The 25,674-nt window shown below is 34.9% G+C and overlaps 1 protein-coding gene and 2 pseudogenes across 1 annotated transcript; 1 reads left to right on the forward strand and 2 right to left on the reverse strand.

Annotated features, from left to right (window-relative positions):
• The window catches only part of LOC120114668, a 29,952-nt pseudogene extending 19,220 nt beyond the window's left edge, over positions 1-10,732 (reverse strand).
• A 444-nt stretch (positions 10,733-11,176) lies between these two features.
• Positions 11,177-15,278, reverse strand: LOC120114704 (annotated as a pseudogene).
• Positions 15,279-18,508: 3,230 nt separating this feature from the next.
• LOC120114669 (BEL1-like homeodomain protein 11) lies at positions 18,509-25,443 on the forward strand. Its single transcript, XM_039135494.1, has 5 exons — positions 18,509-18,589; positions 23,630-24,415; positions 24,509-24,888; positions 24,966-25,026; positions 25,128-25,443. The coding sequence occupies exons 1-5, from the start codon at positions 18,509-18,511 to the stop codon at positions 25,284-25,286; spliced, it is 1,467 nt and encodes a 488-aa protein (XP_038991425.1). The 3' UTR covers positions 25,287-25,443.
• Positions 25,444-25,674: the final 231 nt, after the last annotated feature.

The following is a 25,674-nucleotide window of genomic DNA, read 5'->3' on the forward strand; positions in this document are numbered from 1 at the left end:
GTTCAGTGGAGTTGAAGAATAACTCCCTGTCGAATTGAGTTGCGGATGGCTCCTCCGTCGCGAAGTCGAGTCCATCTTGAAATGATTTGAATCAGAATGTGGTTTCTCGTATTAGTCCACTTTGGTCTTCTTCTCGGTTTAAAGACCTTGGCTAAAAATTCGATTGGAAAGTAATCTCTTGACTCCACAATGTGGTTGATATGCTCTCGAGCTGAATGAAACCGAACTCGAAAAGTCTTCGTTGACAGAGGGTTTTTCTCGACTTAAGCTATGCTGACGGAAAAAAGTCTTCTTACTACTTAGGCACGGCTAACCCATATCTTCTTGAAAACCTCGATTGCAGTCGGACAATAGTGTGATTGAGGTGTTATCGAGCTGAATGGAATCGAACTCGACAATTTTCATTGACAGATAACCCTTCTTTCCTTGAGCTATACTATAAATTTGATTTACCTCTGAGTTGAATGTAATCGAACTCGAAGGCCTTTGATGATAGATAACCCTTCTTGACTTGAGATATGCTGCAAATTATGTGTCTTGGAGCTTAGCGTAGTCGAACTTGAAGGTATTTGTTAACAGATAACCCTTCTTTGAGTTGGATATCCTTCATCATGAAGTTGAAATCCAATCTAGAGATGGATGTTGCTTGTGTGCACGATTCCCTTCGTCGTGAAGTTGAAACCGTGAGTGGCACCTTCGTCGTGAAGTTGAGCCTGGTAATTGGATATCCTTCATTGTGAAGTTGAAATCCAAGAAGGTAGTATTGTTCCAATTCCAATATCCTCCGTCGTTAAGTTGAAATTGGCTCTGGAAATTGTTTGTTGACAGTCAGCCGCCCCTTCACTGTGAAGTTAAGCTTGTGCTGTCTCGAGTCTAATATCCTTCGTTTGAAATTGACTCTGAATGAAATTTTATTGACAATCAGCCTCCCCTTCGTCGTGAAGTTGAGCTTGTGTTGTCTTGGGTCCAATATCCTTCGATGGGAAGTTGAAATTGGCCCTGAAATTGGGAAATTGTTTATTGACAGTCAGCTGCCCCTTCGCTGTGAAGTTGAGATTGTGCTGTCTTGAGTCCAATATCCTTCGCTGTGAAGTTGAAATTGGCTCTGAAATTGGGAAGTTGTTTGTTGACAACCAGCCGTCCCTTCGTTATGAAGTTGAACTTGTGTTGTCTCGAATCCAATATCCTTTGCTGTGAAGTTGAAATTGGTTCTGAAATTGGGAAATTGTTTGTTGACAACCAGTCGTCCCTTCGTTGTGAAGTTGAACTTGTGTTGTCTCGAGTGGCAAGATATATTCCGTCGTGGAATTGAAATTGTGGATGTGCTGGTACGATATCCTCCGTCGTGGAGTTGAAATCGCGGATGGCCCCTTCGTCATGAAGTTGAGCCTTGACTTGAATATCCTTCATCGTGAAGTTGAAATCCAAGTATTGTATGTTGCGGGTGGACACGATTCCCTTCGCCGTGAAGTTGAAACCGTGGATGACCCCTTTATTGTAAAGTTTGGCTTCAAGTTAGATATCCTCCGTTGTGAAGTTAAAATCTACTCTCGAGCAAATTGTGTCACTTTGAGTTCAATATCCTTCGCCGCGAAGTTGAAATTGGCTAAAACCTGAAAAAGTTATGCATATATGTGATGCTATGGATGCAATGCTCTTAGGTGTGCCTAAAATGCATATGCAACATATGTTATATTGGGGCTCTGAAGAGAAATCTTGATCTCCAGTTGCTTGTCTAGAATCTTGATTCTTGAATCTTCAAGTTCTGATCCCTGATCTTAAATTCTTTAAATGTTAAAATCTGATGTGCACATTCTATTTTTGATTTGAGAAATGCTTCTCGACCATCTCAAGTATGTTTCTGAGCTGAGTGTAACGGTTCAGATGATGCTTCAAGAGAAGTTGTCTCGAAAGAGATAGAATTCATTTCAAGGGAAATGATCTCAAAGATATATGTTGTTTCATGAAAACGGTCTCAAGGGAAACAAAATTTTGTTTTAAGGGAAATAAATTTGAAGATTTTGTGTTTCAAGAGAAACTGTCTCAAGGGAGACAAAATTTGTTTTAGGGGAAATAAATTCAAAGATTTTGTTTCAAGGGAAACTGTCTCAAGAGAGACGGAATTTGTTTCAAGAGAAACTGTCTCAAGAGAGACAAAACTTAGTTCCAAAAGAAGCTGTCTCAAGGGAGACGAAATTTATTTCAAATAAAACATATTCAAATAATTTGTTTCAAGGAAAACTGTCTCAAGAGAGACAAAATTTGTTTCAAGGGAAACTGTCTCAAGAGAGATGAAATTTATTTCAAGGGAAATGTTTTCAATGTTTATGTTTCAAGAGAAACTATCTCAAGGGAGACAAAATTTTGTTTTAAGGGAAACTATCTCAAGAGAGACAAAATTCGTTTCAAGGGAAATGTTTTCAATGTTTATGTTTCAAGAGAAACTATCTCAAGGGAGACAATATTTTATTTCAAGGGAAACTATCTCAAGCGAGATAAAATCTTCTTTTTAAAAACAGTCTTGAGTGAAATGAAATGCCTTCTTTCGAGTGAAACAGTCTCAAGTGAGACAAAGTCTGTTTTAAGAAAAGCAATCTCAAGTGAGATAATCATCTGCATTAAATGAGACTGTCTCAAGCGAGACAAAATTTATATTGGAAATGTTGAATCTGAAGATGAATTTCGATCTTTCAATCTGTCAAGTTGGTTGAAGTGTGACTTCTTGCTGCTGAGTTAAGCAACCACCATCGATTTTTATAAACTCTTCTGAATCAAGTATCTTTCACCTTGAAGTTGAAACTTGACTCTAAAGCTGCAAAACTTATGTATGTGAAAAAATGATAAATATGATGCTCTAAAATGTATGCATAATGAATGAGTTCTTGTTTTATTCCTTGGATAGAATCTCATTTTTTGCTTGCTGGTTCCTACATGTGGAGGAAAAGCCTTCGGAAGATCTGGTCATTCGCATTAGGATTTTGAATCCCCAGAGATGCCCCAATATTTAATGTTGAATCTCCAAAAATGCCCCAACATTAAAAGTGCCCCTATTGTTCCTCATTTCTTGCTTCAACATTAATTTGAAGCATGAGATTATTGTCTGAGAGCCACATGTCATTTACCAAGATCCACTCTAGAGAGATTGTCTTGTTTGAAAAAATGTTTCTCTTTTATTTTCAAAGTTCTGAAAATATCAATTAAAAGAGTTTCGAAAAATGTTTAATCAGAAGTTTTGAAAATATTGCCCCTTTCACAGTTTTACAATTGAGACGAATCATAAAACTAGAGTTCATTGGATATCAAAGAATTAATTGCAATGTTAATCCTTCAATAAATTATAGCTATTTGACATGTGCCAAGATCAAAGTTATTTTTAGGAAATGGTTAAGTAAGGAAAGGATAAAAAGTCTCAGGTTATTGTGTTTGGTCAAAGGTTTGGCATTTTTTGTTTATTTGATGCTCAAAGGTTTTATGGGGTACCTTGTATGCTCCTCTATTGGAAGTGTTCTCCGATTCCCAACTTTCATGGTCATGCTCGAATTGTGCGATGCCTTGTCAAGGAATTTGTGTGATCGCCTCAACTGCCCAATTTTTGTATTCGAGCTTCCTTTTCAGGTTTTCAACTCGAATCCTCCTTTGGTTTCAAGACGTCATTCGTAATTTACGTCTTGAACTCCCCTTTGTTATTTTTCTCTATCATGCATTAATTACACCGTTTTTGCAAATAAAGATTAATCCTGATGGGCGGGATGAAATCTGAAGATAGTATCTTCTGTTCAGAACTTCATGTATGATTAGAAGGGACTTTAAGGCACGTAACGTAGGTTATGGTTCATGGTTATGAAAGAAAGGGATAAAAGGCCAAAACAAGTGTTTAAGGGTGATTGAACCAAGGATCAATTCATTCTGATGTCTTCAATCATATCTTGCTCAATTTGAATCTGCTCGTATGTGTCTCTCTCTTGATGCTCTATGATCTTCGAGTGAGTGATTCGAAAATGATTGTGCTCGATCAATCTCATTTGATGCTCTATGATCTTCAAGTGAAGTGATTCAGTGATTCGAAAATTATTGTGCTTGATCAATCTCATAGTTTGAATCTCAATGAGTCGTTTGAATCAAGAGAATCTTTGTATATGCATCTCGTCTTTTTTTTTCAATTTTCCTTTGTTTTTTTTTTCTTTTTAATTTCTCTTTGCTTTTTCTCTTTTTTTTTTCTCTTTTTGTTCTGATTGAATCTTCGCACTTGGCATTTGGTTCACCTTTCGGTATCTCATGTCTTTACTCATGCGAGTATATTTTCTCCACCTTGCCCCCTAGTGTGGAGGGTGATCCTTGGTTAGGGTTGAGTCAGAAGAAAAAATACTATAGGCTCAAAAGGGGACACAATGGATATATATTTTCTCCTGTTGTGAAGGGATGAAGAAAGAAAGCCGTTCATCATTTCATACATGGAAGTCCTCACAGAAAATGTATCCCTAGGGGAATATATTTTTCAGGATTATTTTTATTCACATGAAAACAGTGTAATTAATGCATGGTAGAATTATTTCGAGTGAATTCTTTTTTCTGCTTCTTGCTCCCAATATGTCTCAATGTTCAGGCTCTCTGCGAGATGCCCCAAGTTGTGTCTTAGAAGAATGCTCATGTTCAAATGAACAACTCAATGCCTTGGGTTTTAATGGTATAAAAATGTCAATTTTGAGTCTAAAAAAGACAATGATGTGACTTTATTGACTCAAAGAAAGGTATGGGTGTATTAAAAAGATAAAGGCATTGTTAAAAAATTTCAAAGGGATGTAATGTCAAAATTTGGTCTTTTTGGTAATGACCATGAGTTATTTTGAGTAAAGAATCAAGGTATTTTATTTTGGGGTTTGAGACAAGATAAAAGGTCTAACCTTGTCATGTGTCAAAAATCCATAATTATTGAAGAATTAAAAGAATCCTTAATTCATTTAATATTCAAAAAACTAAAGATTATGATTTGTTCAATTGTTCCACCTTAGAAAGTAGCATAAATTCAATCGTTTAAAAGATTAAGCGAACATGAAAGATCAAAGACGTGTTCAAACAAAACAATCCTCTAAGTGCAAATGATATATGCAATGCCCCTTCTTCGGCTGTCCGTGCCCCTAAACCCATCAGGTTTTGGATCTCACGATTCAGCGCCTTATAGTTCTCAAAGAAATGTTTGGAGCATCCTATGTGGCAACTGCAAACAGCTTCAACATCGTAGCCCTTAGGATATGTGGACTATTTTCTCAGATCATCTTGGCAGGCTTAGTCGTACAACCAGCTGATCGAGCTCATTCGTTATGATCTCAGTTTTTTCTTTTGATGTTACAATCTTGCTTCCATGTGGTGTCATGTGGTTAAAACCAATTCATCGAATTCTCCATGAAGAAATTTCATGTTTATAAAAATGTTTAAAAATGAAATGTAGATGCAAAATGCAAAATGCAAAATGCAAAAACGCATGAATGCATGAAATGTTCGAGGCATTGATCCAAAAACATGTCTGTTATTGTAAATAACATTTATTGGGACAAAAGTGTTTTATATTTTAAGAGGCAATAAACATATTTTAAATGTACATCCAGACTAAATCCTCTAGACCCGGAACAGGTTGACTAGTCATTTACCTTCGTCTTTCACCGGTTGAATAACCTGTTGAACCACTCCGGCCTCTCTGGATGAACCGTGAAAATATTGAGTTGTTTTTTGTACTGGTTCCCAAAAAGTGTCAAATGACTGCATCTCTGGCTTCCATCCTTTGCTGAATCGGAAATTCCATTGAAATCCTCCATCAAAGGGATTATCTGAAGTTCATTTTCTTGTTTCTTGAATTTGTCGACAATGACTTGCCATCTTGTTCTTGTTGTCTTTGAATGGACTCTCGAGGTCAGTAACCTTTTTCTCGTCTTTCCCCTGCCACCTTTGTCAACCCATTTTTGAAAAGTTAACTTTTGATGTACTTGATTGTGGTCACCATGTCTTCTTGATCGAATGTGATACATAGTTGTCTTGCAAATTGTCCTCATTTTCTTTCTGAGTCTTTTCTTACCATAGCCGGACCCCTGCATTTTTCATCTCTTGTATTACAATCCCTTTGTCCATTAATGCAAATTATTTATGGTTAACGAACACGTTTTTTTGTGTGAATCAACACCTCTTTTGAATGATGCAGATGATGGAAATAAAATAAAAGAGAGAAAAATTGAAAAGAGTTAGTAAGGTAAAGATAATAATAATGAAAATAAAAGGTCCTACCCCACATGCTTTAATTCCTACCCGGACATGATCTCTATCCCGCATGCTAATTCCACACAAATCTTAACCGCATATTTGTCTAGGTTGCATGCTTTGAACAGAAAGTAAAGCATGAAACAAAGCAGCCTAGGGTTTGGAATGAGGTTTTGGGGTGGGCTCTAATTCTCCATAGCCTCCCGGTTTAGGTTCTAAAAAAAGGGACCCGAGTTCTCCTTGCCGGTGCCCCCTTGGGCTTACCAGACCCTTAGTCCTAAGCCCATTACAAGCTTATGTGGACTAAGTTAAACTCGAGAGGAAACATTCCCTTATGCCCGCACGGTGAATAAATTCACACGAAGACATAAGGTATATGAATCCCGAAGGCTACTTGCTAGGCCCGCATGGTGAATAAATTCCCACGAAAGTGTCGCTTTCACCCCCACTTAAAAGGGTTCAGAGCTCGGGTATAGAGCTAGAGATGGAAACTTTTTCAAAAATCTAAAATCATTGAAAAAAACGTCAGTACAACTATTTACTTGAAAATAAATAATTGGAATCGAATAAATAAATTAAAATTTAAACTTGTCGTAACCGTCTTTTGGTTGGGCCCCGAAATTGGGCTTTGACTTGAAAAATGTGGATTGAAGTCGCCACCAACCATTTTAAAACGAATTTAGGTGGGTCAGACACCATCTTACCTGATCTGCGTTTTTACCAGGAATGTGTCGAGTTCGGGAGTCGGTTACGGTCAAGGAAGGATTAACACCCTTGAACCGCCGTTTCGGTACCAATTAATTTGCCGGTTGTCTTAGTTGCGAAAATTTGAAATTAAAATTAAAATTTAACAGACCCGATTCAAATTACTTACAATTGATTGATTTGAATACCCTTAAAAGATAAAAACGTTAAATTCGTAGCGGAGTATAAAATCGAATTAGGATAGCAAGTGTGCAAACGTGAGAATAATAAATAAAACAAGAAAAAATGGAAAATAACATAACACGTAAAAAATAATAATAAAATAATAAAAATAAACAAAATGAATAAAATGTTAAAAAAAGACACAAATAAAGAGAAAAATTAATGGAGTAAAAAAATAAAAAAAAAGGTAAAATAAATTAAAAAGGAATAAAAATAATGTGTATATATAAAGTAGTATTTATTAAAACAAATAAATAATAAATATAATACTAAGTAAAACAAATAAAATAATATATACATGATATTAAGAAAAAAATAATAAAAAATTAAAATAAAGTAAAAATATAATATATATATATATATAAATAAAAATTAAAATAGAATATTAAGAAAATATATATAAAAATATATAAAATATAATATTAAGAAAAAATATATACATAGTAAATAGAGAAAAATTAATACATCTATACATATATATATATATATAATATATATATATATATAATAAAATTATATATAAAGAGGAATATAGTAAATAAATAAATAAATAAAATTAAAAATATATACATATGAGACAAAATTAATATAAAAGTAAAATTAAAGGGTAAATTTCAAGGTAAATTAAAGATTAAGATTGACTTAGGGGGAGTATTAAATATTTTAAAAAAATGAACATGCCTCGGGAGTAGATCTAGGTTCGAAACTCCACCCCTCTTTGGTCATCGGCGCAACCCACGCTTTGGGTTATTCAAACCAAATCTCAAGAAAAAAATAACATGTACATGCGAGAAATGAACGAATCAATGTAAAAAAAGATGCTACCTTTTATTTCCTTTTCGAATCGTTAACAATAGTTTTGCCTTTGTATTTTTTCGTGCTTTCCTCTGTATCTTGTATGTAAATCGTGTGTTACAAATGGGGAGGATTACATGTATTTATAGTGAAAAAAAAACTAAACTAACTATTTTTAGAATCCTATTAATAATAGAATCCTAATGCAACTAGATTCTTTGCTCGGTTGTTGCACGTTTGTTGGTGTGGTTGTTGCTTTAAAAGATATGGTGGTGGAAGAGTCATCTTAGAAGATAAACTCTTACTAGTTCTATTTTTTAAGAAAATGGGTGTCTACAGCGGGTGGACCAAAACTATTTTTGTCCCTATCGTTTTTTGCATCGATTTAGCTCTTGAAGTTGTTTAGAGTGTTCATGCTAGTCGTTGAAGTCCATTGACCATTTTGACTAACAAAATCGTTAGTCTTCTGCGTTTTTCATCACCAACAATTTTTAGATCAGCCAATATTTACTAATATAGTTTGATGATGATGTGATATTTATTAAATAAATAAATAATAAAATATTTACTAAATAAAATGGAGAAACATATCTAAACAAATTGACATAATCCCTTAATCTCACTAAAATAAATAATAAAATTTTAAAATTTTGTTCTGATTATTGTGTTTAATAAATATTTTAACTTAATCACATAATCCATAGACACAAAAGACTCAGTTCTTTTAGTCAAAACGGTCAACGGATTTCGAGGGTTAAGATAAACACCCTAAACAACTTCGAAGGTTAAATTAATGTAAAAACTAAAAAACTGATAGAGACAAAAATGATAAATTAAAGTGATGATAGAGGTAAAAGTAATCCTTAAATCTTAAATTTATAATTTATTAATATTGAATTAAAATAAAAGGATCAGATTCAGAGTTAAAACTAATAATATGCAGGGGGGGACCAAAAACGACGAATCTACTTATTTTATTGTAATAATAAAAATTTGATTCATTCTTCAAACAATAAAAAGGTTACATTCTCAACAACTTCTTCTAAATGTAATTAAAAGGGCGGTACTCAACCCATTCATGCAATTAAGCAACGTAGTTAACTATTAGACATGACAGAGACATACCACTATACCGGATTACCAGATACCAGAACTCATGTCCTAATTAACTACGCGACAATACTTCCTAAGTTCCCCATTAAAACCAGTTAGAGGACTACTGTTTCCCATCTTAATCATTGACTTGCCAAATTGTTTAAAGAAGAGTTTGTCGTCCTCAGCATAAGCTTTAACCAATTCCATGGTATTCCCAACATTCCCTGTCAGAAGCACTTGATCCGAATTCAGCAGTCCTTTTCCCCACAAAATGAGCTTGAAGTAAAAGTTGTCGAATTTTATAGGGGACCCAAAATCCAAAGGTGAAGTGTTGTTGTCACCACCAGATTTGGGACACAGATATCAAGCCATTGTATTAGAATTTCTCTAATGTTAGGTCTGGCAAGTTGTTTCCGTTTTGATTGTATAGTCTCTGCTTGAAGGTCGCACGCCTGGCTACACCGATGGTATGTCCTCCTGAAACATTATTATTACATGTTTGAAAATGAGTAAGCCATTAAGGTAAAGAAAAAAAAGTTGAGTTTATGTTATCGTCTGAAAATGTGGACGGTTGGCCTGAGAGAGCAACGAGGTTGACTTCATCGAGACCTTGACGTTTGAACAATGTTATCTGGTTCTGAAGAGTGGAGTGTGGTGGTGGGATGTCGGCGTTGGAGGAGCTGAGGCTCGCAGTCTTTGAATCCCTCCTTCCAAGTGGAAGCTCCCAAGATGGTCCACCGCTCTGTGTTAAAGCATTAATCGTGGTTACCAAAAATAGGAAAAAGAAGTAATGCTGAACTGGTTTGCATTGCATGGTTACCACTTACCAACACAGTGGAGCCACGAGCGTCCATTGCGCGTATGTCGGCGCAAGAAACAGTTTGGGGACATGCTTCTTCTAGTTTAGCTTTGATCTCATCGATCACTTCAAAGCCTCTAATGGAATTCCTGTTTGGTAGTGCATTCTTTTCACTGGCTATGGTCGCACTGTCGTCCAACATCACAGCCCTATAAGACAAGATACAGACGTGGAAATTTTAAGTAATTTTACGAGTTACTGTAACCAGTTTTAGCAATAGTTACTTTTAAACATTATTTTTCATCTCAAGCCAACTTCTCTAGGCAAATTGTTTGCTTAATGAAAAAGAGGAAGAAGCAAGTAACCTGCACGAAACAATCGTGGAAATGAAGCCTTAGCAAGGAGGCAGCCATCCTAGGCTGTTTTGCAACGGCCTTCTTTAGTACTGACATGACAATGTCGTCGGCTTGAGGGCATGAAAACTGATAGAACTGTGGGAAAAGGCCCAAAGGGGATGCACCAAATTGGCCACCTGGGGAACCACCGATCCCCCAGCCAAAACCCAAACCAGGGTGAGCCAAGAATACTGTGGCTGACAGGAAAGCTGGCCAAGAGCAACTTTCAGAAAAGCCATTGGTGATTCGATTTAGTCCTAGGGGTATGTAGTCATTGGATGGCGAAGGAATTTATATTTGGCTATAACGATTAAATCAACTGCTCCCCTCACCAAATCCTTCCTGAAAAACACCCAATACTCATACTCAAGACTGTGTCCGTTTGTCTTCACGTTTCTTTTTGTAGCATGAACTGTAAGCATCTGAAAATGTAATGGTGGCAGTGCTTCTGGTTTACCAGATCCTTTACCTTCATAGTTTATACAGTACGGATTAACTCAGCTAACTTAGCTACCATTCCCTAATCCCAATCTTATCAAACGCATCATTTAACGATAGATTAGAAAGAAACAACATAGTTTTATATTAATTTCTAAAATATTTGTATATTCATTTTATGCTCATTTTTCATAATCATGGCCTGTATCGTTTATTGTGGAGAGAGGTGCACAAGAGTAGATAATTTAAACATTGTATAAAAATCAAAATATTCAAGAGACCTTAATAAGTAGCCCTTCAAGAAACAAAGGATTCAAAAGACGAAAGATTACGTCCGAGTTTGACCCTTTCACAAATCCGAGTGGTTAACCTGCTCCCAAGCTACTTAGTTTTCACATTCATCCACTTACGGTAGCAAACAGAGATTTGGCTCACTTCGACTTGACTTTGGACTTGTCGTTTTTCGACCTATTACGAAACAAAGTATTGAGTATGAACCCTCTTTTATTTGGTATTTGATGGTTACGTTGGTGCTTTGAGGTCTTGTAATCCGGCACCCTGAGTTCACACAGAATACTGACTCTGTCTTCTGGGATAAAAACTAGAATTCCATTATTGCTGTCAAGTTCAGTTACATCTTTAAGAATAACAAAGCGGGTTTTCTATATACACTGGTATTCGGGCAATGCTGCACTGAAAAGCCACCTCTATTCCAAATCACCTGAAACCTCATTGATCTATTCAAAGGTTACATTGGAGAGCGTTGAAGTTATGATTTACAGAGTTGCCTCATTGGGGTTAGCAGCCTAGCAAAACGAAGAGGGACAAATGCCTTGACAAATGTCCCATTCTCGGTATATTCCTGCAAAAGGGAAAGATATATAAGAAAACAGCAATAATATTTCTCTTTATGATGACTACAAATTAGATTAGTTTAACATTCAGTTAACACTTACAGTTTTCTCCACCATTCCGACCTGATGTATAGTACTCAGAAGTTCCCCTTCGTCAAATGGGAGTAAAGCTTCCACTGGAACCATAGAATCCTATTCAAAATAGCATTACTCATTAGTAAAACAGAGTTCAGATTCACGAATATACAGAATCAACCGCCTTCATGTTTTAAATATTTTGAAATACAGACAATTAATTATTACCTTCAGTTTTTCCTGCACAGCATTGAAGAATTCCTGTAAGCCCTCGCCAGTCACAGCAGATATACAAACAACATCTTCTCTTCTCTCTGCTTCCAACTTGAGTTTTTGTGGATCACTAACCCTATCAACCTGACATACGTGTGTAGTTAGTACGCAATCAAATCTCTTTCCCATGCATGGTTCTTAAAACAGGATGCAGAATATTGAACATATGTTATGAATATGACCACTCTGAATAATTTAGTGTCTAAGAGCAAAAACTGCCTGTAAAAGTAAATTATCAAATTTTAAATCGATAAATAAATAGCTAAAAAGGAATTATGAAAACAAATAGTATGAGCATGCTGAGGTAAGATAGACTGCATGGCAGCATATACGATTAAGCAACAAAAAACACAAGGTCTCATGCAGATGTATTGAGTATGCATGAAGTTATACAAATCACAAGTATAATAAGATGCAAGGAAAAGGTAAAATTGTTTATTTTGCAAGTTTCAATTCTTAGTAATTCAGAGAAGGAAAATATCATCATTACCTTGTTCCAGACCATTAATTTTGGAATTTCAGACACATTTAGTTCTGCTAGAACTTTTTCCACAGCATCTATCTGCTGCTCTGCAAGGGGGTGGCTGAAGTTCAAATGGAACAGCGTTAGTTGATGATTTGAGAAGAAAAAAAACTAAAAATAATTGATTGAATATTATACCTGATGTCCACCACATGCACTAGAAGTGAAGGCTCAGATATCTCCTCCAATGTAGCTCTGAATGCAGCAACCTGCATGAGCAACAATTAGGCAGAGATGACATGATTTCTGGGGCTCTACTCAATACAAACTTGGTATTAATATTCAATGGTAGCATCTTTCAAATTGAAATAATTGCTCATAAAGTAGTTTGAAATTTGAATGCACGCTCTTTGACACATGATTGAAGGAGCTCCAGATAACATAAACATCTCCAAAATTTGAGAAGCATTACCAGAGTAGTTGGCAACTTTTGGATGAAACCAACAGTGTCTGTAAGAAGAAATTCACTTCCATTTTTCATCTGAAAAAGTACACAAAGAAACAAGCATCCCTTGTTACCGATAGAGATCATAGATAACACAGCACAAACTCATTTCAATACTTGAACCGAACAAGCAAATTTTGTCCAGGAAGAATGTATTTGTGCACAGATTTATAAAACTAACATTCATAGATCTAAATCACATGACTTCTTCAAACTCTCAATTCTTTTCTACCAAAACGAAGTAGCTAGTTGAATTCTACTCTAAGTTTGAGAATGAAAAAGCAGTTGTTGTGAATAGATGTATCATGAATGGCACAATATAGAAATTATATGTTCATAGATAGAGAAAACTTATAGCAACTGCTTGAAAACTTCGTTTCAGTTTAAATCTCCTCTAACTACTCAATTGCATAAAGAACAGGTTAGCTTGAAATCAAGGTATAACGATAGGGTTTCCAATTTTTTTGACAGACCTGAACCCTTCTTGTTGTAGGATCAAGGGTTGCAAAGAGTCGGTCCTCAGACAGAACATTAGCTCCAGTCAAATGATATAGAAGTGTGCTCTAGCCAGCATTTGTGTACCCAACCTATAATGATTTCAAATGGATAATATGTCCAGAAACATAAACCAACAAAATAAAAACGTCCTTGTATTTTTAAAAAGAAAATCAGGCTAAGTGCTTACCAATGATACTACAGGAACAGGAACAGGAACAGAAAACTGGTGGTTTCTATATTGCTTTCGATGTTTCCTGACAGATTCAAGCTCTTTTTTAAGAACTCCAATCTAGCAAAGCACATAAGTTAATGCATGGGAACATGTTCAGTGTTTAAAAAGTAGAGAAAGGAAACAAACTGCAACAATAATAAATCCTATTATCTGCCCAATTTTCAGTTTCTATAGCAGATCTTTGTCTACAAAATACTGGGAAACAGAAATTGTTGCTCACTTGTGTACGTAAGATACGTTTGTCCACTTCAATTTGTTTCTCACCCATACCCTTCACCTTGCCTCCAGCTTGACGCTCAAGGTGTGTCCACATTTTAGTAAGACGTGGCAATTGGTATTCCATTTGGGCCAGTGCAACCTAGAAAAGGACCCATAATTTGAGTAACAGATGTATACATTATTCTTCTTTTGCCCATCTTCATTACAGAAAGATTTTACCAACTTCAATCTAATATCAGTTATGTCCAATTGTCCATAACCTCCCAGTTTTTATTAAACAATAAGAACTTGCCTGTAAAGCAGCTTCATGTGTTGCATCTCGCTGATTGAAGATATCCAGGATTAGAGCATTCCGATCACAAACTCTAACATCCCCACCAAAGGCCTTCTCCAAATTGCGCAATTGTCTGAGATTCAATTATAGACCCAGATGAGAACAAATGTAAAATAATGATGGTTTCGTGTCAACTTTATAAGGTCCAAACAATTGACATCCCAAATGATGCTTCATTAAAAACACTCTAAGCTAAGATAGATTCTTATTAAAGGTTGAAACTAAGAAAATTATTACAAACCTTACCCCGGTGAGAGCTCATCATCAAATATTACAGTCTCGACCTCAAAAGCACGGATTGCGCTCTTAATTTCTGCAACCTTTCCCGATCCTATGTATGTCCTCGGGTTCGGAGAAGCTAACCTTCAAAGGCAAAAAAATACAGTCAGACAGTTTCAGCTTAGAGTATGAAAATGCAATTCGAATTAATAGATAAAACTCCTACTTTTGATAAGTAGAACCAACGACCATAAGCCCAGCAGTGTCGGCCAACTGAGCCAGCTCTTTAAGGGACTCCTCAATAGCAAAAGAATCCGATATCTCGCCTTTTCGTTCCACGCCCACTAAATAAGCTTTTTCTTCAAAAACCTTCAAAGAAATCAAAAAAAAATAAATTGATTAATAATTCAAAATTTGAACTGATAAAATCCAAATATTTTACCTCCTTGCCGTTACGTAACTTGAACCTATCCTCAAAGCTTTCATCATCACTGTCATCATCTTCATCTCTCTTCTTCCTAAATCTTACCGGTTTCGGAGTATCTTCCACCGGTTCAGTGACGACGACTCCATTGACGTTTTTATCAACTACTTCCTCTTTTTCCTCGGCCTCAATTATCGGACTTTGGAACGAAACACTACCCACTTCGTATCCTCGTTGGGTAACCCTCGCAACAATACCCCTGTTATTGTTATGAGGAAGGCCACTAGAGCGGTTAAGATTCAAATTCCATGGAAAATTGGCCTCGTAAACTAAGGGTGAAGGAGAAATAAGAGAACAAAAACATAAGCTCATCGTAAAATCCTTTCGCTGGAATTGCAGTAACTTCTTCGTCCCGAAACTGATACTCGTGCAATCTCCAATTTTTAAACATTTTCCTTTTATTATGTGGTTTATCGCGGTTCGTTATTACCCCGATTTTCAGATAAGTTTTGTTTGGACTCAGTGTGCTGAACTGTAGCCCAACCAGAGTGAACAGTTATTTTAACAGGCCGAACGTCGGCCTATTTAGTTAATATTATTAGTATTCTTTTTGGATTTCTTTCTTAAAATGCCAATAAACTATATGAGGAAAACAGCGGCAAAATTGGACCGCGGATTAATTGACTCAGGAATTCAATCTCAATATTATTTTGTATTCTATTATATTTGCTACAGTATAGGTGAATTCATCACCCCACGTGATAAATTTATCCAAATATTATTAATTAATAGATACAGGTTTATGGGTCTCATGGGATCAAATTGTTTATTAATTTTTTTAGAATTTGTCACGATCACACAACGAGTTCTATTAAAATATGTTAATTTTTTTAAATTAATTAAAATCATATATTTTATTTTTTTTAAAATTCATGAAATTCGTCATGTGGGGTGACGAGTTATTTTTAGATTTGAAATTCATAGTCGTTACCTGAACGTTGGGCAACAAACAAATATTTTTTTTAATTCTATTGAAACTTATCATGTGAGAGTGACGAGTTCCAATGGTCAGATTGGATTTTTTTGTATAGTTAGGGGTGAGCTGATGGTGTTTATATTAAAAGTGATAGAAATTATTAGAATCAAATCATAAATCAGTGGGAATAATTTGGGTATGATTTGGTGAACGGTGTTTATGAGTTTTACGACTTCGACTACAATGATTTGGATTCAAGCTCATCTTCAAATGAGGAATGGGTGAAGTAGACTATAATGTCAATAGTTGAGGTATACAAGGAGAGAAAGAAAGTTTAAGGAAGATGATGAAAATCGATAAGAAGAACAAGTATGAAGACTTACTAATCCGATGTAGCAAACGACTTGTAGAGAGTGATGATAAAAATAAAAACAATAGTATGAAATTTGAGAAGAAAAAAAGACAAAATACAAATATGAAGACTCACTAGTGTATGTGGTAGAATTGCCTCACTTATGTGGTTGAACAAGTGATTGGACAACGTAATCAAAATCAAGTCTGACAAAATCATGAACAAACATTGATATTGCATGTGTTTCATTTTTTTTGCATTTTCTTCTCCAAATATGGAGCTCAATTTCTCCCTTCCTTGATCATATAATCTATTAGTGCACTTTTTTCTACCCAAAATTTACCCAATTTGAAGTAAGTCTCCCTAGCAATATTAATTATCGGAAGATATCAGGTCTCTTTAAAAACTAAGTTTATACATTCGACAAGGTTGATTGTTATATGGTTGTAACGTCGACCCTGATCATCATATGATTGTGACTATCTTTCCCCAGGGATTTCAGCTGCAAAGTTATTGTAAACATTCATTTTCTTCAGGAACTTTATATATATTTTATTCGTATGAATATATATATATATATATATATATATATATATATATATATATATATATATATATATAATATATATATATATATATATATATATATATATATATATATATATATATATAATATATTTTTCTAAATATGGTTTCAATATATTATATTTAAAATATATGATTTTTAGAAAATATATATAGTATATACATATTATATACATATAGGTTCAAAAACATATATATATTTATAGTTTATGTTATAAAATATATATAGTTTTTTTGGAAAATTATATATATATATATATATATATATATATATATATTATTTTTACTTACTTTACTTTATTATGTTTTTAGATCCTAAAGTCCAAAGGATGCGGAGTCTAATTTTCGAGTCTGGTTCTTGAAAAGAAAAGGTCCAAAGCAACAACTCAAGCCTAACAAGGATGAAACCCAAATATGCCTGACCCAGTAGATTAGGGTTTCTATACCAAGCTAGGCGTCATACAAATAAGGGCCACATGATCAAGGAACGACCGATGATTGAGATAAAAGAAATTTAGGGTTAGAAGCCCTAAATATTATAGCACAAGCGCCACACTCGTATCAACTGTTAGATCAAGATTTGGATCTAACGGTCCACAAGTCAGAGGCATCAAAGGTCATCGACCGATCAAAAAATGGTGTGTGGTCGACAAGAAAGACGAGAACAGTTCCACGCGCCGGTTAGATTCAAAATATTCCTTGCTGACCCACAAGGAAAATCCCATAATCAAATATGGCAACAAGATTTTTCTATCTTTTCTTTCTCCTTACTCCCTAAACAATATTTTCCAATTTATCCCCTTGTACATTTTTCGGTTGTTCAAATTGAGCTTCATCAATCCTAATAATTGGTATCAGATCTTGACTCATTATAAGGTCTAACAACCTTGAGACGATCCTAGAATAAGCTCTACCAATTTCCAACGCAACTGACAAGAAGATGGCTTCGACCTCCGACTCTTACTACATTGAAGACTCTTAACCAGTCAACAAGCCACCTTACTTCAATGGAGCAAATTATACCTATTGGAAGAATAAGATGATGCTCTTCATTCAAGCCAATGATCTAGGAGCTTATAACTCAATCATGAAGGGATACTTCATTCCACCTGGTGAGATGTATGATTAGAGTGATGGAGAGAAGAAGAAGTTCCAACTCAATGCTAAGGCAATGCACATTCTATTTTGTGCATTAGGCCCGAATGAAGGAACTGATGAAGTGAGGGAAACCAAGATAAGTCTTCTCAACCATAGTTATGAAAATTTCAAGATAAAATCTGATGAAGACATCAAAGCTATGATGGATAGATTTTCTGTAATTGTCAATGGTTTCAAGGGATTTGGAGAAGTAATCCCTAATGAGAAGTTTGTGAGGAAGATTATCCACTCTCTTCCAAAGTCTTGGCAATCGAAGAAGACGGCAATAATTAAGGCCAAGAATCTAAAGTCTCTCACTCTTGATGATCTTATTGGCTCTCTTCTCACTCATGAGTTGATGGTGAAGGAAGAGGAAGAAGATAAAGAGAAGCAATACAAGAAAAAGAATAAGGTAGGCATTGCCTTCAAATCCACCAATTAGAGTAATTAATATTCAAATGAAGAGGTGGATGAATACGATGATGAAGAAGAAGAGATGTCCAAGCTCTTCAAAAGATTCAAGAGATTCATGACTTCTAAGGAAGTGAAGCATGAATCGAGCAAAAAGAAGAGTCCCCCTGTCTGCTTCGAATGTCAAAGAACGGAACATGTCAAGTATGATTGTCCCCTCCTAAAGAAGAATGGATCAACTAAAAAGAAGACATTTATGGTAGTTTGGAGTGATGAAGATGACTCCAATGATGAAGTAGCCAACTTATGCCTTATAGCCATCAATGAAGATTCAATGGTAACTTTAACTCTAGTCAATTATATTCTTATTATTTTGACGAGTTACAAGTTGCTTATAATGAGTTGTATTTGGAATTTAAGACCATGAATTCCAAATATAAGAAATTAATTTCGAAACTTAAAGTTGTAAATGATTTGGTTTTGAAAGAGAAATTTGATTTTGAAAAACAAATGAAACTTTGAAAATGATTTAAAGCTTTCAAAAGTCAAAATCAAAGATTTAGAAAAAGAAAATTTTGATTTGAAAGTTAAGTTTGAAAGCTTAACAAAAGAAAAAGAATTATTTTCTAAAAACAACTCATTATCTTTAAAAATGTCAAAATGCACTGATTTTAAGCTCTTCACTGGCGCCTTTGTATGTCTCAACTTGACCTCTTATTGCCGGTTATAGGCTTGGTTGTCGGGCCGGCAGTTCAAAAATGTTTCGGATACAGCCCCAACACGTCTTTCGTCTAATCGGGAGAAAAAAGGAAAAAGGCGTTATTGCTGTGCTTCCCTTCCCAGTCACCATTCCAACAGGGAATGAAGCGAGGTAGATCTAAGAAGCTTGAAACTAGGCAGCAAAATAAGGAAGAGATGAAGCGAAGCCACTTCTTATCTGTGTTTTCACAGTATTTGAAAAATTATGATTTGCATTCTAGTTGCATTCTTTCTCGTTGCAGGATTTCTAGTTGCAAACATTGCCATTTTCATGGTCATTTGGAACATACTTGTCCCATAAAGAATTTTTTTTTAAATTAGACAAGTATGGGACATTGAAACTAATGTTCAAGAATCCCAACCAATTTGGATACTAAAATCTACTTAAATGTCTCTTGTAGGTGTGTGAGAGAAATGGTGATGAAAGTGATGATACTCAAATGCTCAAGCCACACTTGAAAAGGAATGGGTAACCTCTAAGTTTAATGCTTTTGTTTTTTGATTATTTGGTTGCTCATTTGATTTAAGCATGCATGAGTTATGATTTTAAATGAGTTTATGTTTTCTATCTCATGTATGTTAAAAAGTTGTTATGATGAACATTTTAAAGCTTCAATGATTTTTCATAATTTTTTAGTTCATCATAATGAATTTTGGTCAAAATTGGTTTTAAATGCAAATAATATATCTCTAACAATTGATATCAATTTTTCAAATGCTTTAATTTTAAAAATTTTAATTTTTGACCTAAATTTAAATGTTTGTGCATGTGGTTTAAAATGCAAATGATATCTCTCTAACAATTAATATCAATTTTTTTAAATGCATAACATTTTTGGATAACTTTATGCATATGCACTTAATTTCAACAATTGGTATTGTAGAAAGTATTTTAGACTTTGATATATTAATTTCATGTGTTACTAACATGTTTATTCATCTTTGTTGAAATTCAATTTCCTTTAGTGTCTTGCTCTTTAAAGTCAAAATTTTTTTTGGAATGCTTTTATTAAGGGGGAGCTTTTGATTTTTTTTAAAACAATTATGATAAAATTTACCACTTACTCTTTATTGTTATTTTTGAACTTTAAAGTTGAATTATTTTTGATATAACAAAAATGGGGAGAAGTATTGTTTGAAAAATTCAATTTCTCAATGAAAACGGGGAGCTGAACATTTTCCAACAATTGATATTTTTTTTTCATTAAATATTTTATTAAGGGGGAGTTTTGCCAAAAATAAATTTTCAAATGTTTTGTTATATCAAAAAGGGTGAGATTGTTGAACTATATTTCAATATAAGAAATTAATGCAAAATGTTTTTGGACTTGAATTGAATTTATTCAAAGTTTTCAAAAATAATTCAAAGTCCATTAAAAATGAATTTGAGCACAATACTGATTTTCAACGTACTTAGTACCTTTACTGTTCTTACAGTATCAATACTATATGAACATTATCGATACTATATGAACATTATCGATACTGTTCATATGGTACTGATACCCTAGGTAAGAGAAGTATCGATACTCTCTAGGTAGTAATGATACTACCAACATTGTTCAAATTCCATAATGAAAAATGGTACCGATACCCAAAGGGATACCGATACTACTTTACATAGTAGTATCGATACCATAGGCTTAGTATCGATATCGTCAGGCCCAACGACTATTTTTATTTAAATATTACAAAGGTAGTACCGATACTCCATATAGGAGTAGCGATACCCTCTGTACTAGGCAGTTTATTTTTGCAGAGAAAACATCTCCAAATGGCTAGAAATCATCCCCAACAGCTAGAAATGACCACAAACTCATTCTAATATATAAATACAAGTTCAAGACACTTGAAAAAGGGTTAGAACACCTATCTAAGCAATCAAACACAAGAGACGAGCTTTTCACTCTTTATTCCTATTCTCTTGTAAATATTTTGTTCTTGTAAGCTTTAATTTGTAAACACCTTCCTTTTTAGATGTTTTATTTGTTTACATCTTTTTCCTTGTAAAGGGGTTTTGGTTCTAGCTAAGTCTTTGAAAAGCTAGGGAGTTTTTGGAAAGGTTATCTCTTTGTCCTTGAAAAAGAAAGAACAAATTAATGGATTTGTTGGAAAATCCTTAGTGATCAGCTAAGGTAGTGGAGGTAGACTTAGTTGAGAAGTCGAACCACTATAAATCATTGTGTCAATTTTTCTATTTTTTCTTTCTCCTTACTCCCTAAAAAATAATTGCCAATTCACCCCTTGTACATTTTTCAGTTGTTCAAATTGATCTTCATCAATCTTAACATAAGTCTTCTTGATCATACTTCACTTCTAAAGTCTAGATCAGAGATGGTTTCCTTGAATATGATCAGGTGCTCTTCAAGAGACGAACCTTCTGCCAACTTGAGCGAATAAAGACGCTGCTTCAGGTGTAACTTGTTGGTCAATGATTTCTGCATACAAAGTTGCTCCAATTTCGCCCACAAAGATGCAACTGTTTTTTCCTTCAACACATCTTGTAAAATTTGATTTGATATGTGTAAACGAACATGAGAAAGAGCTTTACGATCCTTACACTTTTCCTCATTCGTTCATTGTGTTATCGACTTCTCATCAAATCTTTCTATTACATCGTCGAGATTTAACTGTGTAAGAACATCCCAAATCTTCACCTTCCATAGCGAGAACCTGGTGTTTCGATCTAATAGTGGAATATCATACTTCATTGTTGCCATAATCTTGAACTCGGAGCTCTGATATCAGTTTGTTATATCGGAACGATGATTATCGACAAACAAATAAACACGATCGAAAAGGAAAAACAAAGAACACATGTATTTACATGGAAAACCCAAAAGGGAAAATCCACGGGCAGAATAAAAGAATTTCACTAATATGAAGGAAGAAAATACAAGAGGATTTTGGTAAAAGAAAAGAACTTAATTTCTAACCCTGACACTTAGTATCTATTTATAGGGATATATACTTGATTACAAAGGAAAATTATATAAAGTATAAATCTACTTTAATAAAAAATTTCTACTTTTAACCAAACTGAGTTTGTTACTTTCCCAATATTTATATATTGATTAATTTGTGCCAATTTGAATTCGAGTCAAACTCTAACAATAGGTGTAATAGCTTTTGGCTGCTTAGTATTAAACCTATTCACTTCCCCCTGATAAGTATGGCAAAAAAGTCATCGTTTTCCTTTAAAGCTAGGCCTGTAAACGAACCGAACGTTCAGCGAACCGTTCGACGGTAAACGAACGAACATGAATAATATTTTGTGTTCTTTTAATTAAATGAACGAACATGAACAGATGGATCGTTCGTTCATTTACGTTCGTGAATGTTCTGTAATATGTTCGTTCATTTATATTTGTTTATGTTCGTTCATTTATGTTCCTTTATGTTCGTTCGTTTATATTCATTTATGTTCTTCGTTTATGTTCGTTTATGCGTGTTCATTTATATTTAGCCTAATCTCTCTAGACCCATTTAAAATATTAAAGCCCAATAAATTTTAATTTGATACCCATAAATATTTTTAAATTAAATTAATTTTAAATACAAATAAAAAAGCTTAAAAACAATTAAATAAAATATAATCCTAAAATTGTTAGGAAAAAAAAAATATATTTTCATTTATGTTCGTTTACGTTAATTTATTGTGTTCGTTTACATTGGTTCATTTGTGTTCGTTTACGTTTGTTTATTGTGTTCGTTTACATCCGTTCGTTTATGTTCATTCATTTGTGTTCATTTATTATTTAAATGAACGAACACGAACAAACTACATTTCTTAACGAACGAACACGAAGAAGAAATTTTTGTTCATTTATGTTCGTGTTCGTTCCTTTATTCGGTTAAAGTTAAACCAACGAACATTAATATACCCTCATTTGTATTCGTTCGGTTCGTTTACAGGACTATTTAAAGCATTATTAACATTTGTTGCAACTGGAATGGGCAGAGGTATTATTTATTTGCAGTTTTCCACATCAAGATTGATGCTCTGTTGATTGCTTTCACATCCATATTTTATGCTCATCAATTATCTTTTTGGTTTTATTATTACTTCCTTAAATTAGTGTATGCCAAACATGTCTTCAATCACTTACAAATGGCTCATTAGTTTCTCTCTTTGTCTAGTTTTCAGTAATACAATTCCTTGACTTCATTCCATCCATGCTTTTACTGCATTTCCCCCCTCCCTCTCTCCTGCTTTGCTTTTCAAGGAAATTAAGTAGCTACCCTGGCTGTTGTTTTGCTTACGGCAAGTGATTCTTCTGATCGCATGACTTGTAGCGTTTTAGATCTCAGTCGGTACAGATTTTTCCATTTCAGCTCTGTAACCCATTACTTCAGGTGACCCTGTGTTTAATGCCGGCCAACTTTTATATATGTTGTTTGTCATCTATTGATGAATATATTCACCTCGTTTGAAGCTGAGTCTTATTATGACCCGCTTTTAATGCTTTTCACGTGGAACTTTAGTTTGCATTTTCCTTTTACTTTCCGTATATTTATGTATGGCTCAATAATTTTAGTTCACTCGGCGACTCACTGCTCTTCTCCTCGCGTTTGAATGCCAATCAACCAGGCGATTTAGCAACTTTCAAAACCCTAGGCTTCCATTTCTGTTTCTCGAGCTTCACCTCCAAATCCAACTTCCACCTTGCTACGTCATTTTATCGTCTCGGATTCTGTTTATAGCAAAAACCAATTGGGAGGCCAACATTTTGATGCTTATGGCTCCGCTTTGAGAAGCAACCACAACACATTTCCTCAGTCCCTGGGTTTATTGCCCAGCATTCATTCTCTTGGCGAAAGAATGTCCAGATCAATGGATCTCCTTCAAGCTCCCATTGTAACAAAGGAATCGGAGATTAGCCAGACCAGACACTTGATGGACCTTCTTGGAGCAGCTAACGAGACCAACCACCAAACTCAAAGGCTCTCACTGCCTCTGGGTTCTCACATGCTTGGTCCTTCCTTAAATTTTGGTATTGCAAGTTCTAGTTACTTGCTCTCGGAGGCAGAAGATAGAGAAGTTTGCAATCCTGGAGTAGGAAATGCAAGGGGTGATGATTACTCTTTAACTGCTAACACATTTTCTTCGGTTTCCACCTCACTGCACCGACCTCTTGCGACTACATATGGGTCAGAATCTTTTGCCACTGCTATTGAGAATTCCAGGTATCTAAAGCCAACTGAGTCCCTTCTTGATGAAGTTGTCAATATTGGTGGCAAAAATGTCGATGAAAATTTCTTTAGGAAGTTATATAAAGGTGCCAGGGGAGAGAGTTCAAGAATTTCCTCCGAATTAAAGGCAGAATTCTGCTGTATTGAGATACAGCTGCCTGAACACGAGCTCCGAGTTGGGCTCGCAAAGCTAATTGGATTACTGGAGGAGGTTAGCCGTTTGCATGACGTTGTTGGATGTTCTGTCGTGTTTTAACTCAAAAATTACTCGAATTTCATGAATTCGTTATTGTTTCGTTTTCAGGTTGAACTCAGGTACGAGAAATACTACCAGCAAATGGAAGAAGTGGTTTCATCATTTGAATCCATAGCTGGTTTAGGAGCAGAAAAGTCGTATACTGCTTTGGCACTGCAAGCAATGTCCAGGCATTTTGGCAATCTAAGGGATGCCATAGTATCCCAAATAAATGTCACCAGAAGAAAGTTTTTGCATGATTTACCCAGAACCAACGCGGGGTTATCGCAACATAGCTTGTTCGATAGAGATTCAAGGCAGAACCGACAGTCTCTTCAACAACTTGGAATTATTACTAGCCAAAGGCAAGCTTGGAGGCCCATTATAGGATTGCCAGAAACCTCAGTAGCAATCCTTCGGTCTTGGCTTTTCGAACACTTCCTTCACCCGTAATTACAGATTTGAGTTAAAACGCTTCTGCGTTGAGACAATGTAACTCACCATTTTGTTGCATGGTTCTTAACAGTTATCCCACAGACTCAGAGAAGCTAATGTTGGCATCACAGACAGGCCTGACCAAGAATCAAGTATGATCCCTTCTATATATATATTTGCAATAAGCTCAATTGATGATTATTCATGCATGTTAACGTTGATGTTGGGTGTTTGTTATTTATTGTCGACTCAGATATCAAACTGGTTTACAAATGCTCGAGTTCGACTATGGAAGCCTATGATAGAAGAAATGTACAGAGAGGAGATTGCAGACTCTTCTCAAGACTCCGATTCTTCATTTGCCAACAGTTCCATTGTCAGGGAAGCAACAACTGATCAAGCGGAGGACTGAAGCAATAACAAGCATCAGTTTAGACTGAATGATTTTGTAAACTGCATTCTTAGACTATAATCTGATCGTTCACAAATGATCAGTGAAACTCATTAGACTCGAAATACAGTTTTTGAAGCCTAATAGTGGAACTGTGGAATTTAGGTCTCTTAGTTTTCTCGTGGCATGATATAGAATTCAGGAGGCTGAATTTTGTGCTTGTTGTAACAGAAAACTAAAGCTTTAGTACAAGAAAATTTGATAGAAATGTAGACACAAATGTCATGACAATGTTTTCGTTTTCCTACCAAAGAATCCTACTCATGTTGAATGTCAAACTAAAAAAGGGAAAAATTACCCTACTAGTTTTCTTTTTCTTATAAAATAAAACATTGAAAAAAATTATAAA

Source organism: Hibiscus syriacus, unplaced genomic scaffold (genome assembly GCF_006381635.1).
Source record: "Hibiscus syriacus cultivar Baekdansim isolate YM2019G1 unplaced genomic scaffold, ASM638163v2 tig00110239_pilon, whole genome shotgun sequence".
Classification (NCBI taxonomy): Eukaryota; Viridiplantae; Streptophyta; class Magnoliopsida; order Malvales; family Malvaceae; genus Hibiscus; species Hibiscus syriacus.

Excerpts from the sequence above, each read along its gene's own strand:
- LOC120114669 (XM_039135494.1), top strand. The coding sequence starts at position 18,509 with ATGGTAGTTTGGAGTGATGAAGATGACTCCAATGATGAAGTAGCCAAC. Across the intron at positions 18,590-23,629 it reads CCATCAATGAAGATTCAATG|GCTTCCATTTCTGTTTCTCG; the intron begins GTAACTTTAACT and ends TCAAAACCCTAG. Across the intron at positions 24,889-24,965 it reads TTCGAACACTTCCTTCACCC|TTATCCCACAGACTCAGAGA; the intron begins GTAATTACAGAT and ends GGTTCTTAACAG.